This window comes from Solea solea, chromosome 17, assembly GCF_958295425.1.
Source record: "Solea solea chromosome 17, fSolSol10.1, whole genome shotgun sequence".
Taxonomy (NCBI): domain Eukaryota; kingdom Metazoa; phylum Chordata; class Actinopteri; order Pleuronectiformes; family Soleidae; genus Solea; species Solea solea.
Genome location: NC_081150.1, coordinates 8,368,102 through 8,382,906, shown reverse-complemented (window position 1 = coordinate 8,382,906; position 14,805 = coordinate 8,368,102). Strand labels below are relative to the sequence as shown.

Sequence of the window (14,805 nt, the reverse complement as noted above, 5' to 3'; positions counted from 1 at the left end):
ATGTGCAGTCTCTACCGAGAGTCCAAATTCATTTGGTCATTATTTGTGATTTGTTCCGCATCAACAGGTGAAAAGAGCCTCTGTGCGTCAGACTTGTGCTTTCATAATGAAGGAGATTCATCAACAGGTTCAACCATTAAGTTCAACCTTCATTTTTGTCTGCTGGAGTCATACTGTATGTGGACCTGTGTTTTTCTTAAATGAGGCAGTAAAATAAATGTTTGGGCACCATGACATCAGCTGAGCAACAACCTATTAATTCCTTCACGTGTCTGTCCACTTCAAACAGCTAACTTTGCATCCGTTCAAACTTTCCTGAGCCTTCTCAGCCGTGACATTTCTGTTTGGTGTAGGAAAATCCCACTCAGCTCTTTGCAGCAACCTGCTACTTTCTGCATGTGTGTCCAGCCCAAGAATATTCCCTGTCCTACTGACGCCCAGTTCAACCCATTCTCTGCGTCCGAATCCTCCGTCTCTCACTCCGCCAAGGAAAGCTTTGCCTTTTGCGTCACAGCTCTCTGTTACTTCCACATCCCAGTCCAACTCCAACACTGCCTGTTCCGACATTTACCTCACCTGCCACCTGATCTCATCCTCTCATGCCTGCCTCTGAAATGTATTTCAGTCAGTCCTTCAGAGGGGTAAACAAGGACATGACAAATGATGTGAGTTTTTAACTCAGTTAATGTTTATTAAAACAATTTACAAGAACGTCTTCTGTGGTGTTCCACAGGGACATGTTGTTGGCCCTCTACTAGGGAACACCAGGCCTTTGTCGCAAAAGACGCTGAATCATTGGGAACGACTGCCAGTCAACAGCAGTTATGGAATGTGGAAAACTAACCTGCAGTGAGCTCTAGATGACAAGTCGAGTAGATCATGTATAAGTGTATTCATTATTTCAAAAATGGACCTGGCCGTGTAGTCAGATTAAATTTCACACGTCTCCTCTGTATGAACACTGATGCTTTCACAGCAGCACAGAGATAGTGATAAAACACTCGGACAGTGTCCTCTTCTGCTTTTGCAGTATCAGTGGTTATACTACTCAACATTTGTATGAAAGAAGAATATAATTTGACAAAAATCTACCTCATTTCCACTTCAGTACATTCAGGTAATTTATTAAAGCTTAATCTCAACATTAAAAACATATATATATATATATATATATATATATATATATATAATCATAGATCATAATTTTACATCTTGGTCAAACTGTTGTGATATGTTAGTTTGTAGTAACTTCCTCTACTTTGTTTTAACGGCTAGCAACTTGTTCCTGTGGTTGTCTTTGCATACAATATTTAAACTAATGTGTGAGTACATGTCAAGTGTCTTATTAGACCCTCTCATTGGGACCATGACTGACTGATGCAACCACGGCCGTGTGGTGTTTCAGGGGTTTAAAAACAGAAAAGCGTAGTAATCTGTGGTGTGATCAATAACTTGATTTAATAAAAACGATTAGACATGATGTACACTCACTTATTCCTCTGAGCTACACCGATATTAAACAGTCGGTCTGAAGGAAACAAACCGCTGACTCATGCTCTCATTTTCATTATCCGACTAATGAATATCTATGGGGCTCATGATTGGTTGTTAGTGGAATGACAATGAAATTAGAATGAATATGTGCAGTACTTCATTGAGCATAGTAGAAAACAATGACATTCATTTGATCAGAAATGAGCTATTAATCTTAATTATAACTTTATGTACAATAGATATGAGATTAAAAAAGCTGCATTGTCATGAAAATGTAGTTGTTTTTTTGGACTATGGTTACATTTTTTTCTGCTGAGTGAATAAACTTAGTGTACATGATTCACAGCAAATATCAATTTAAAAATGTAACCTGATAAAAAAAAAAGCAGCTAAAGAAATGTGGCATTTTGAAGACAGTTCAGCAGCTTTGTCAACACTGGACACTTTAACTATCAGCACAACAGAGATACTCTCAACATTGTCAAGGCAGCATAGAAACAGTTACTCTGTGTTTCACGGGACATAAATCGACATTTTCCTGTCAAAGTAAATCAAGGTTAAATCACACAAACAGTTCAGTTAAAGCTGAAGATAACAAGAAAGCTACCAGCGCTAGTTTTGTGGGGGAGTGTGTCCTCCAAGGACAGACAGGCAGTTTAAAAAAAAAAAAAAAGATTCCCCATTTGAGGAGGAGGAGGCACAGGAGAGGAATGAAGGCACTTCATCTCATGTCCAGGCTGATGACGGAGGAGGACAGGAACAATACTCATTTTTTGGCCACTTGCCAGATGATGATTGCAACGACAACAACAACTACAGCCAGCACGATCATCAGGATGCATATCTTCTTCCGTGAGCGCCTCTGAAGTGGGGGGAGGGGAGGGGAGGGGGGTGATCATGAAGGGCAGAAAAGCACAACTTACAACAAAAATATACTGTACAGTTATAATCAGATTTTTATTGCGTTCAGGAATTCTTTATTCGGGCTAATTGACATCTTGATGTGACTCACTCTCTTTGTCTGTTTCATTTGAGCAAAGAAACTAACAACTTGGTTACATAAAGACGTTCATATGCCCAGAAGTGCCTTAGATATATATTATGTATGTTTACATTACTATATACATACACATACTCTCTCTCTCACTCATATTCTACTGCTTTATCCTCCACATGAGGGTCGCAGGGGGTCGCTGTGCCAATCTCAGCTGTCATAGGGCAAAAGATGAGGTGCACCCTGGACAGGTCGCCAAACCATCACAGGGTCACACATAGAGACACACAACCATCCATAGAATCCCTATTTCTATAGAAGATAATTCATCTTATTGGCTTTTGCAGAACTGCTGATACATGTTTTACACATGGTTTGCCTCTGAAAATCGCAATAAATAATAAACACGAAGGCTCTAAATGCTCCTCTGCGTTCAATAAAATGGCAGAACTCTTTAGTATGAAGCTGCACATCTGCAAATATCTCACAATAAAAGCCTTGTTGAAAAAAAGGAGCAAAAATGCTGGAGTGCTTTTACTTTGAAACAAACACTGCATGTTGTGCTTGTGAGACATGGGACAGATAGAGGTGCAGTGAAGCGTCTACAGTAAAAATCTGTCACTGCTATGAGCATCTAATGCCATTTTTTTTGCATTATTGCTGTCCTGCTTGGGGCTCGACAGATCATACAGTTCATTGATTGAGAGTTTTAATATGCGACTCATCTGAAACAAGACAATAAGGTTTTGGCGAAGTTATTGTCACACGTTTTTACAGTAGCTGATCCTTGTGTAGCATATGCAACTCATAAAAAGCTGGAATACAAAGCCACTTTTGTGTGCAACAACAATAAAAAGACGGAGAGACAGAGCTCATGATCAGATGCTGCTCCCTGATGTCATCAAACTAGAACTTTTGTTGTAAATGTTTTGATTGCAAGAGAGAGAGAGAGAGAGAGACCCCTAGCAGCATACATGACATACTGCAAGTTTAAAGAACAAATACTACGTATAAGCAATGAGTTACAAACCACCTACAATAACATTTATACACTTAAATTATTTTACAGTCCTCTCTCTTCATTTGACCCGTTCTTCCTCTATCTGTCTTCACTGTCTTCCGTGGTGTTGTTACCTGGTAGTCAGCAGCTCGTGCTAGCTGCTGGGTGGCGCCCTGGACGTTCGTATCTGCACTCTCCACGTTGGCTTCTATACTGTCTGCAGTAAACACACAGTAAACACACACGGTTTTACATGAGGTAGAGGCTTTTGTTTTTACACATCTCTCAAGGCAAACTACAGGAAAACACACATGTTTTACATTTCAAATATGGTGAATGCAAATATGTGGCAGGCTTCCCATTTGTTTTGTTATTTTAAGAAGGAAAATATTATGTATTTTGATATTTAATAGCTACATATACTGTAAATATCAATAAAAACCCAGTTGCAAGGTTTATACATGGTTACATGGAGGCATGTCAAATATATCTGCTGAGACGCTCACCTATCATGTCTCCCTGCTCATGCACCATCATCCCCAGGTCCTTGAAGATGTCATTGATATCCGTGATGTCAGACTAAAGCAAAACACATGAAGAAAAAAGTTGTTCATATGAGTTATGTGGTGTAAATGCGCCGTTGCAGACATTTGATTCTTATTTGTACCTCCAACTGCAAGATGGCCGACTCCCTCTCTTGGATCAGTCTCAGGTCTTCTTCGGTGATGGCCTCGGCCTGAGCCTGCATCTGGGACTCACTGCAGGAGCAAAAACATACACATGTAATAAGAATAATAAACAGAATATGCTAATGACAGCAGAAGGAAGAGAAAAAGGTGGACTGACTTTACAAATGGAGACACATTTCCAAAGCTTTCGTCAGGCTGGCCTCCCTGTTGACGGGAACAGAAGGTACAGGATGTTATAGTGATGTTAGAACACCCATGACCTTAATGCCTCATTAAATAGAATTAAATCTCCAGAACAGTTTGTTGTCAAATATACAATATATGCACAGCTTCTTCTTTTTTTTTTTATCCTCCCTGCCAAAAAAATGTTCTTCGCCTATCCTTTCAAAAGGTGAGGAAGTGTTCCTGCTTATCAGTGTGAACACAGTGGGTACAGATAACTGAGAGGGAACAGAGTTGCCAAGCAAGCAGGCTGCCCGGAGGGAACTCTGTTTCTAAAAACAGTCACAATCTAACAACAATCTCTGAGGCACGGCGATGTGAGAGCTCCTTGTGAAAGTTTACTTCTAAACTTTCAGTGAAGATAAATATTAATAAGTGGTCGTTACAGACTACAGTGACACATGTTTTGGCAGAAATCTACAGTAATTGGAAGCAGCTTAAACAAGTTGTTTATTTATATATATATATATATATATATATATATATATATATATATATATATATATCAGAGTAGATGGCACTGACAGATTATTGAACACAAGACTGTATGTCAAATGTAGTAATTTCACAATGAATGAAAAATCTTGGCCACTACACTAAATGTTTCTGCAGTGCCGAGAGTAACTGGGAATAAAGAATACATTTAGAAATATACAAGTTTAAAATGGAATTAGACATCATTGATGTACTGCAGTTTCTACAACGTATGTGCTGGCCTTTATGCAGACTCTGATATCTACACTCAACCAAGATAAATTCTTATTGTAGCAGGAATCTGCTGCTGGAGGATATGCAGCACTTAAAAAAGTGGGTCAGTGAGTCTTGATGAGAGAGAAATGTTTCATGGGCAAAAGCAGCAACAGCAGCTACAGGACAACACACAGTGAGACAGAGACAAACAGACAGGACATGCATTCTCACAGTAAAAATAACATTGCACACGCTCTAAAATGTAAAGCCAGGTATAATAAACGCCTTAAGACACAGAACACTGTAAAAACAAACCACTATTGAAGAGTAAAGTTAACCAGTTTCCTTGTTGCGTTGAGTGATAGAGTTTGAGATGGATGGTTTTACATTTGCTCGCTCTATTTTATATATATAATAATATATCTTATAATTGTAGGTGCCTAACAAGACGCATTGTAACAGAACCTATTCAGAAGATAGAATGTGTGATAATATGGCTTATTTATAATCCTTTTCATGATATGACAGTGCGCAAACACTTCTTTATGTGTCATTTTTAATATCTGATAAAAGACACTCTTTCTGTGTCTGGTCTACGCGCATACTCTTGTGACATTGCAGGCGCAGCAGATTACTCACCGACACCCTGGAGCTGGCTCTGACTCTGGCCACAACCTCCCTCTCTTTGTCAGCTGCCTGCCGCTGGGTCTTTTGGAAGTTATTTAGAGCGGCCGAGAAGTCATTTAGCAGGCGCTCTTTCTGTATTTTTCTCTGCCGCTAGGAGACGTGCAGAAAAATATTAACAGAGTAACCACAGAGTATAAGTTACAAAAAATCTGATTCATTTAAACATGACTTTAAACAGCTGTTTGGGGGAAAGGTAATTGAAGGGTTCAGTACCTGATCAGGGCCAACAGGAAGTGCAGAGAATGTCTTGATCAGTCGGTCAGTCTCTTTGGCTAGTTGGTTGCCCTGCTGCTGTTTCTGTTGCCTGGTGACAAAAGAAAAATAATGTCAGAGAACATTTTTATTTTTTGGACAGAGGAAGAGCTGAGTATCACTGGACCTTTATAATGTTGGAAATTATGCTTTGATCACAGACTGTATATAAAAAATGGGCATAATCTTCCAGGTGCAAGACAAGATTCACACTTTGACCAGCACCATGACAGATTTTGCAACTGGAAATTCACCGACCTCACCTGCAACCAGGTTCCTATTAAATTATATCAGCTATCAATTACACCGGTGTCCACGGATATGTCTATTTTCCTCTCAGTTGGAACATGATTTACAAAATCGACATCATGTGCTATCACAGAAGACCTGAAAATAGTGATTAAGACCATTAACTCCTCTAGTTAATGTTTACTGAAGGTAATTATGGTTCAAGCACAAGGTGGGTAGAAACCTATTGAAACTGAAGAAATTATTATTATTATTATTTTCCCTTAGACTTCAACCAGTGGAGTTGCCCCCGAATGGCTAAAAGCAACTTCCTTCCCACCTCCTGGCTTAACTTTCCAAATTAGAAAGACTATCTTTATTTTTTTTAATACAGTCATTCATTTTATTAAGCTGTATCAGCATAACAAAGAATATCCACAAACTCACAGTGTGTGTGTAAGCTGGTTGCTGTCCTGCTCTGTTCCCAGCAGAGATACTGCCCTCTGCAGCTCGGAGTCTAGTGAAAAAACGAAACCGTTTAGTAAATGTGTGTGTGTATGTGTGAGTGTGTAAGTGTGTGTACAGTCTTACTCAGCAGTGTGAGCTTCTGGATGTTGGAGCTGATGGTTTGAACTAAGGCATCAGGCTCCTCTGGAATCCCAGCATAGTACGCCATGCTGAAGAGCTGCGAGGACACACAACAACACAGTCACTTCACTCGTTCATAACTCATCATAAATGATTCATCATCTGTGACTGCACTTATTTCATGCCCTTAGTAAGTGACATGTGAAAATATTGCTCGACTAAATACTACTGTGTATCGACAATTTGCATTATACGGGTGCGACATCACACTGACGGATTAGACAGACACAATAAAGCTGTTACACGCTGAAATATGTGCTGCTAACAGAGTTCAGTATGACTGTTGTTTGTGAAGAAAATAAGGATTCACAAATTAATCCACTTTGAATGATGTATGGATTATATCTTAAAATTGTTTTATGGGATGGTCTGCACTATAGTGACACAATAAATTATATCTCCCTAAATGTTGTCAACAGCGGCGTGTGCTTATCTGTAGGTTTGTCCTTCTGTTACCAAATTCCTGTCTAGTTTTTGATTCAGTTTAACTTAATCTGGGTTTTTTTTTTTGAAGAATCTATTACAAAAAAATAAAGTTTTAAGAAATCCTTGTCTCTAACAAAGGGCAAAATCGGTATGGTTTGGTTTGGTTCATCTGGATCTGATCCAGATTATAGACTTAGCTGGAATTTAAATATAACATTTATCAAGTTCCAATGTCAGGCTTATGTAAGATGTTAATAGCTATGAGCAGAGAATGTGCTCTGGGTCAAAATATCAATTTGGTGAAATTGATATTTTATTATTATTATTTTTAAATTTGTAAGTTACCTGGACGAAGAACGTTCATTGCGATTACAAGACTTTATGCACTTTGTTGTGAATAAATAGAGAAATCCTCCACTTTTAACTTTTCACGGACGTTTTGTTTTCTTCAGTTCGACAGATATCATGATGTATCGCTACATGATTGTCTTGCAATATATTGACTATGACAGAATCGTTGTATCGTGATATTATTGGTATCGTGGTAGGTTTGAGAAGCTATTGATATGTCCATATAGTGGAACTGACTAATACACCAGAGAGCATGGATTCATCAGTTAGTGATGATGTGTTCATTCTTGCATACACAGCATTGATAAACCTGTGACGGGGCTGCTCCATGTTTACTACAGTACAGTCAGTCAAGCAGACTTCCGGTGCTGCTCCCTCAAGCAAACTAACGCCACAAAGAAACTGTCAACCCTGCTATTGACTCTGAAGGTGTTCATTATACACTTAATTAATGTAAACATTTAACACACGCTTTCAGCTTCAGCCAGCCGTGCTGCACCTCCATGTCTGCAAACATTAGTCAGTTTACTGGAGTAGCCCGAGGAGAAAAATGCGGAAATCACAGCAGTTTACAACGGCAGAAGAAATTATTACAACATTTATTTCCGCCGTAGTGTTTATGACATTATTTCCACCATTGTCAACGCTGCTTTTTCTATTTCACTGCTGTCATTAAAATAAAAATTTAAAGTCGCAGAACATTTTAAAGATCGTTTCCTCTCTTCGTTTTACAAACACATTTCATTAATTTCTTTGTGTTCTAATAAACATAACACAGCATCACATGTTCAAAGTTTCACATTCGAAAGTGTCCACAAGCCTCTCACACAGTGAAAGATAAGTTCATAAAGTAAGAATTTGGTGCTTTTACCTTTCTGCTGACTTGTTGCAGCGCAGGAGTTTCCTGATTCCTCTGCCACGCCCCCTGTCACATGACAGGTGGAGCGCTGAGAACACGTGACCCAAAACATAAGAACGAAGTTCATAATAAAAAGTCAAAGTCATCAGTGTTTGAAAGCTGAAAAAGCATAAAAAGTTCATTTCAAACTAAAAGTCCAATCCTCATTGTGTGGAAACTGATCATAGCATAAAGATAACGTTTAAAACAAAAGACAAACATGAATTTAAAGGCAAGTCTTAAAATAAATTGAAGTGTAAATGCTAATACTAAATAAAGAATGGGATTTAATTTTTTAATTTTGGGATTATTAACAACCCCTCTGCTTATTTTCTTATCAGGATGTTGGGCACCCAGCCCTCACCTGTCACTTTGTTTACTTGACATGTTTGGCCAGACGTGAACTTGGACCTAGTTTTTCTAAAATCTTGGCTCCAGCCATTTATACTAAAACCTGCAAACAGTAAATAACAACTGTAACACACTCACATGTCCCATACAAGAGTAATCCACATATGTGTTACAATAGTTAACAAAAACTAAAACAATAACGAAAACTAAATAGAACCCAACAAACTCTCTCTAAAAACGAATTAAGACTTAGTCATTTTAAATTAAACGAAAAATCCAGAACTATTATAACCTTGGTGTGTTGTACAGAGATCCATATCTGTGGTCATGTGTGTGTGCCCAGCAGGATGCATCAGGGTTCACGTGGTTTAAGCTCCTGTGTTTGTTCGCAGGACAAACTTCTAAGACAGATCCTGAGGCATCTGCCTTTACACAACAACTGATGTAGCACAGTCTGTCAAACAATGTTCAAAACCAATACGGTGTCCCCGATAAAAAGGTCAACTCACATGCAGGGGTCACATCAGTTGACCTTATGTTCTGTAAATACAGTACGTGACACAAGTCATATGTAACATTATGAAATGAGACTCACTTTTAACCCTTCAACCCGGCTTCTGCTGTGAGTTAAAGGAAAAAAATAAGAAAAAACATGTTAGCTTAGTTTGCCCAAAATGCAGCACTTGTCTTTGAGACAGTTAGCAAAAGTTACATGACTGTTACTCAACAGAGATATGGCTTCAACTCTGTCCACTCATAAGGTTGATGTGAGCGTGATTTCAAATAAGTTCAAAGTATAACACGAGCAGTATATAAGACGGAAAATATCAGATGAACATATTAATTACAAAATCTTGATTCTGTTATGGATAATTCAGAAAGGTTTCTGGTTTCTTATCATTGAATCTGTCCCTTCCTGTTCATCCTTTTTTTTTTTTACACCATTTCTAAAGCTTATGGATGTTATTTTCTGTACTCTCATATAAATTCTATTTTTACTTTACTCCTGTCTCAAGCTGAAGGAGGTTAAACCTGCATCTCCTCCATTTTACAACCAATAAACCAAAGATCTGATAAACATACTGTTGCACCCTCAATGGCTCACTTAGAAATTTTATCTTGGACCAGGGAATAAAATCTCTAAATAGTTATTACCTCCCGTTTTGTTTCAATGAGATGTTGGATTTTTTTTTTTTTACTGCGTTATAAGTCTAAATTTATTATTTGTATACATTTAAATTTATACTGCATGCATGCTGCTGGCATTAATACATTGTTTGATAGAATTTCTAACACAGTAAGAACAGAATGTGGCTTGCTAATCAATTTGAAATTGAAATCCAATGTCATGTTGAACACTAAAAATGATTGTGTTTGGGTTGATAGTGTTTTATGTAATAAAACATTTGAATGACTGGATCATGACAAAATGTTGCTTTCATAAGCACCATGCACATCCATTCTGCCTATCTTATCTGTCTGTGAGGGTCCAGTGAACTATGTGTCATGTGGCCCGATGTGAGTCGATGGCTCTGTGTTTGTTTGCTTGCAGGGGTCAGAGGGTCTGAACTCTGGAGAGGATATAAACCCTGAATGTACGTAACAACCCTCAGTCTAGAGTACAAGCTCTTGACTCCCTGACATCCCTCTGCTCTGTGCAGTAGCAGCTCATCGATCATGCATCTGGCCGTCCTCAGCGTCCTCCTGGCATGTGCCGTGTCCCTCAGCAGCTCTGCTGTAGTTCTAGAAAATGGCCTGCCCGTCCTGTGGGCTCATACGACCGAACAGATGAGTGACCTGCCGAAACAGAATGACATTCTGAACCCCGATCCTTGGCACTACCTTCACCGTATGAGTCTTTACCGGCTGATGATAGCTGCTACAAATCCATTCATGGGATCCATGGGGACAGACGCTACAGACAGTCCTCTTTGGGGGCTCCCACTGCAGCTTGCATGGATGGTAACTTCAGGTATCATAACAATAATTATACCTATAAAAACCTCCCATTAAGCTAAGAGAGAAATTTAACTTAAGACAAACAAATGTCCGTGTCTGAAAATGCTTCTTACTTGTCGTGAGTGAACCTGAAATCCATGTCAAATGTCTTGCTCCTGCAGGGCGTCTCGCAGATCCAACAGGTGCTACAACCTGCGGCCTGGAAACGGGAGATAACATGTGCATTTCTACACAGAGCTGGTGGGGATGTAAGTATGACACACACAGAGTGAGTTATTTTGTGTGAGAGAGATATAGTGTGTGTGTGTGTGCCGTCTTAAATAAACTCTTACATTAATATCTCCTATTTCAGGTGTGAACTATTTGTCCTCAGTACTGCCCTTCCTTTCTGCTGTGCAGCAAGGCTTCCTGGGACCTGATCTTCAGGTACAATGAGACACGTGAAAAACTGTCTCAAAAAAATGGAGTAACTACAATAAAAGCTGCTTTTGGTTGGTTATAGACAGTTTTGATGATAATAGGACTGATTATACTGTAACTATGATCGTCATCAGGTGCAGATGCAGGTGCCTGAAGGTGTTGTGGACTATTGCACCACCTACGCTGACTGTGCCACTCGTTTTCCTGATGTCATGTCTAAGTGGGATGCCTTTTTCCAGGTGCAGTATGTGCAAAACTCTTTTGTGGGTTTGACTCATAAAGGTTAATCCATACATGATGTAGTGCAAAATGACATTTTGCACTTGTCTGCCTCACGTGTTCGGACCGAAATGGGAAAAAAAAGCTTTCACAGTGCCTGTGTTCTTAAATTGTTACTGTGACTACAACTCTTGCACTTTATGTTTGTCTAGTTGTACTCTTGTATTTCCATGTTTGTATTGTAGTAGCTGCCTTCCTGTTTTTATTTAACTATGATGTGTGCTGCTGCCTTTCTTGGCCAGGTCACCCTTGTGAAAGAGATTTTGATCTCAATGGGTCTTTTATCTGGTTAAATAAAGGAGAAATAAAAAAATAAAAATACAAAACAACATAGCAGTGTGAAGTCAACATCAACAACAACAGCATCTGTAACAACTGTATTTATCGTATTATGTACTCACAGAGAGTATGAGGCTGCGGTTTGTCTCATCCTGACAAACCACACAGCAGAATCAAGACAAACAAACAAATCATGATAACTGGGGTAAAGGCGAGTTTACTGTTCACAGGTGGGAAATGATATAACTGTGACACACATTTACAGATATGTTACAAGCCAAAAGAACGGGCATCAGGGAGGCTCTGACAATCACAATGTCTCAGTTTCTGCTGCTTCTGTTTGTGCCTCTGTATCCTGACTCTTTATGGAGGAACTCCTGTGTGTGTGTGTGTGTATTTTGTGTTTAAAGGGTCTCAAGAGTGCGAGTGAGTCTCCTCTGTCTGATGCTGAGAAGAAAGATGCTCTCCTTGGTCTCAACTGGGCTGCTCAACTGGCTTCAACTCATTCCTCTTCAGTATGCGACACCAGGTAACACTCATGAAACCTTAAGCACATTTCATTTGTGTGGTCTCCGCTCCGGTCTCAAGTCAAGTCAAGTAGTTTTATTTGTCAAATGTACTATATGTACGACATACAGCACAGATGAAATTGCAGTCCTCTCAGACCCACGATGCAAAACAGGCAGTTACATAAATAAACATAAATAAACAATCAACAATAAACAATCAACAATCAACAATCAACAGACATGACAGTCTCCACTTCAGTTCACACCATGCAGAGCATCTTCACGTTGGCAGTCTTGAAGCAAGCAGCCAGTTAGTTCATCATATTAAGTTTTGCCATAAAATCTCTCTACAAGCTCCTTAGATACCATGTTGAGTTAAGCAATATTGTGAATACGCCCATCTAATTACGAGCGAGAGAGCAAATAAGCAAAGAATCGCCTTGTCGTCAGTTGATGACAGCTGCAGGCTTCACTACCATGTAATACATGAATGATTTCCAGACTTCCTTTCTTTAAAACATCATGCAAGTTTATGATAACAACCTCAAATTTATTTTGATGGGTCAGTGACTTTGAATGGTTCCTCTTTTCGTGCCCCCTCTGCACCCTGAACCTCTGTCCTTGTACGTCTTAAAGGTGCGATGTGTAGATTTTAGTAACCTCTGGCTATGCTATCCTTTAGTTATAATCAAAACTCAAAAGGTGTTTAGTTTGTTAGTTAGAACACAGTGGTCCAACATGGCAGCCATCCCTTATGTATTGTAAATATAAAGGTTACTTGTAAGCTGCAAGAATCAAACCCAGCATGAAGTCAGCAAATGTTAAATAGTGTTTTAACATCTCTGATCTTGATATCCTTCCTGTCTTCTCCTCTCATCCAGGAAGAGCTTCTACTCCTCCACAGAGCAGTCGTTTTTTAACAGCTGGCTCAACTCAGCAGAGTATGTAGCGGCAGTGCATTTCCATTCCAATATCGCAAAAACTGTGCCGTTCATAAGCCCTCTGCCAGGTCGAGTGCTACAGGTACAGGCTTACCTTTTCATCCATTCATTTCTGAATTTCTGAATAATATTAGTATTATGCCATACATGTGGGCCCTTCTAATGTCTTTGTCATAATTTGTATGTCTAGGAGAACGACAACTTCGCTGATCTGAGTGACGAGGAGAGGCACACACTGTCCATCTTCTCCTGGATGCAAAGCATCAACAGTTTTCTTGGTGGGGAAGTCACACATCAAATTATATTTGTGTTTCTTTGTTTTCTTTTAAAATGGAATTGGTGTCTGTTAATGATGGCTGTGATTCTGTCTTCTTTCAGGTGGTACACTGGTTAGTATGTGGCAAAAAGCCATGTGTTCAGTACAAACAAGAGAGAAAGGCAGGGACATGCTGGAGCAGCTCCTACTCAACCCCGGGTTTGCCACGAGTTCTTTTGTGTCCCTCATCACTGGAATGGCAACGAGCTGCTGAAACTAGCCCACAAACACATTTCTACAGCGACAACTCTTGTATTATGAAAGGTTTAAGGCATGCTAAAATACATTTCACTTGATTACAGTGAATAATAGCCTATAATACAATAGATGTAAAATAATGCGATTTTGTGGAGGATGTAGATCCATCTGTATTGTACATGTTCTCATCATTATCTTGTGAATGTGTAGCAAACTCTGCATTTCCACGTTTCATTTTCATTAATAAACTCTGTAAACAAAGTTCTTAAACTCTTGCTTGTGCGTGCAGATTAAGGGTTACCACTCAAAATGCTGACATAAAACTGCAGTCAACTCAAATACAAGTGCTATATCACAGTGTATGGGGCAGATAAATGATAGCAAAGTACACCCACTGAAGTACAGGGAAGACTAATCTAGGTTGCTTTCTTAAGAGGAAAATGGTCCTTACACACAAAATAATTCAAGGATGCAAGGAAACTTAATTGCCATTCTGGCCATGTAAAAACATTAATGGAATGAAATGCAGTACTCGGGTCTCAGTGAATAGTCTACTTCAAATGACTGCAAAAATAATGAACTATAAATATAGATCAACAGAAGCTTATGGGGGTAATTGTAGAAGGTTAAAGTGCAGTGTGTGCCAATTATCTTTGTCCCGTGGCTTCAATTATTATTAAATATGATGCATGTTGTAGATTACATAAAACTCTTGGTACATAAAATGTTTATGAAATGATTATTTTATTAAAGAAACCAGTATTCGTCTATAAATCACAACATTTCCTGGAGCTCCACTTCATTCCAACAGTGCCCCCTAGTGGTGATGTGGTGAAAATACAAACCTGGCTAATTTACATGAGAAATAATTTTATTCAGTTTCTTGTCATTCAGTGTGGGAAAAAAATACTTTGAAATGTTTGAAAAACCACTGTATTATCCAAGCAGCACGGCATAGAGTAATAATGGAAAAG

General features: G+C 39.0%; 2 protein-coding genes across 2 annotated transcripts; one reads left to right on the top strand and one right to left on the bottom strand.

The window, feature by feature from the left end:
• Nucleotides 1-666: 666 nt before the first annotated feature.
• Nucleotides 667-8,618, bottom strand: LOC131443445 (syntaxin-7-like). The gene is made up of 10 exons (XM_058613098.1): nucleotides 8,553-8,618; nucleotides 6,848-6,941; nucleotides 6,704-6,773; nucleotides 5,990-6,080; nucleotides 5,729-5,866; nucleotides 4,335-4,381; nucleotides 4,156-4,246; nucleotides 3,995-4,067; nucleotides 3,623-3,705; nucleotides 667-2,356 (listed from the first exon to the last, which is right to left on the bottom strand). Exons 2-10 carry the CDS (start codon nucleotides 6,930-6,932, stop codon nucleotides 2,261-2,263), a joined length of 774 nt encoding a protein of 257 aa, XP_058469081.1. The 5' UTR covers nucleotides 6,933-6,941; nucleotides 8,553-8,618; the 3' UTR covers nucleotides 667-2,260.
• A 1,921-nt stretch (nucleotides 8,619-10,539) lies between these two features.
• Nucleotides 10,540-14,106, top strand: LOC131443443 (protein LEG1 homolog). Its single transcript, XM_058613096.1, has 8 exons — nucleotides 10,540-10,902; nucleotides 11,051-11,137; nucleotides 11,242-11,315; nucleotides 11,444-11,548; nucleotides 12,278-12,396; nucleotides 13,258-13,399; nucleotides 13,508-13,595; nucleotides 13,696-14,106. Exons 1-8 carry the CDS (start codon nucleotides 10,608-10,610, stop codon nucleotides 13,845-13,847), a joined length of 1,062 nt encoding a protein of 353 aa, XP_058469079.1. The 5' UTR covers nucleotides 10,540-10,607; the 3' UTR covers nucleotides 13,848-14,106.
• Nucleotides 14,107-14,805: the final 699 nt, after the last annotated feature.

What these genes read in the sequence shown, in the direction of transcription:
- LOC131443443 (XM_058613096.1), top strand. Translation starts at nt 10,608, where the DNA reads ATGCATCTGGCCGTCCTCAGCGTCCTCCTGGCATGTGCCGTGTCCCTC. An exon ending in TCTTCAGTATGCGACACCAG is followed by an intron (nt 12,397 to 13,257) that starts GTAACACTCATG and finishes CCTCTCATCCAG; the next exon opens with GAAGAGCTTCTACTCCTCCA. An exon ending in TGCCAGGTCGAGTGCTACAG is followed by an intron (nt 13,400 to 13,507) that starts GTACAGGCTTAC and finishes TTGTATGTCTAG; the next exon opens with GAGAACGACAACTTCGCTGA.
- LOC131443445 (XM_058613098.1), bottom strand. Translation starts at nt 6,932, where the DNA reads ATGGCGTACTATGCTGGGATTCCAGAGGAGCCTGATGCCTTAGTTCAA. An exon ending in GAGCCAGCTCCAGGGTGTCG is followed by an intron (nt 4,382 to 5,728) that starts GTGAGTAATCTG and finishes TCCCGTCAACAG; the next exon opens with GGAGGCCAGCCTGACGAAAG. An exon ending in CGGCCATCTTGCAGTTGGAG is followed by an intron (nt 4,068 to 4,155) that starts GTACAAATAAGA and finishes GTTTTGCTTTAG; the next exon opens with TCTGACATCACGGATATCAA.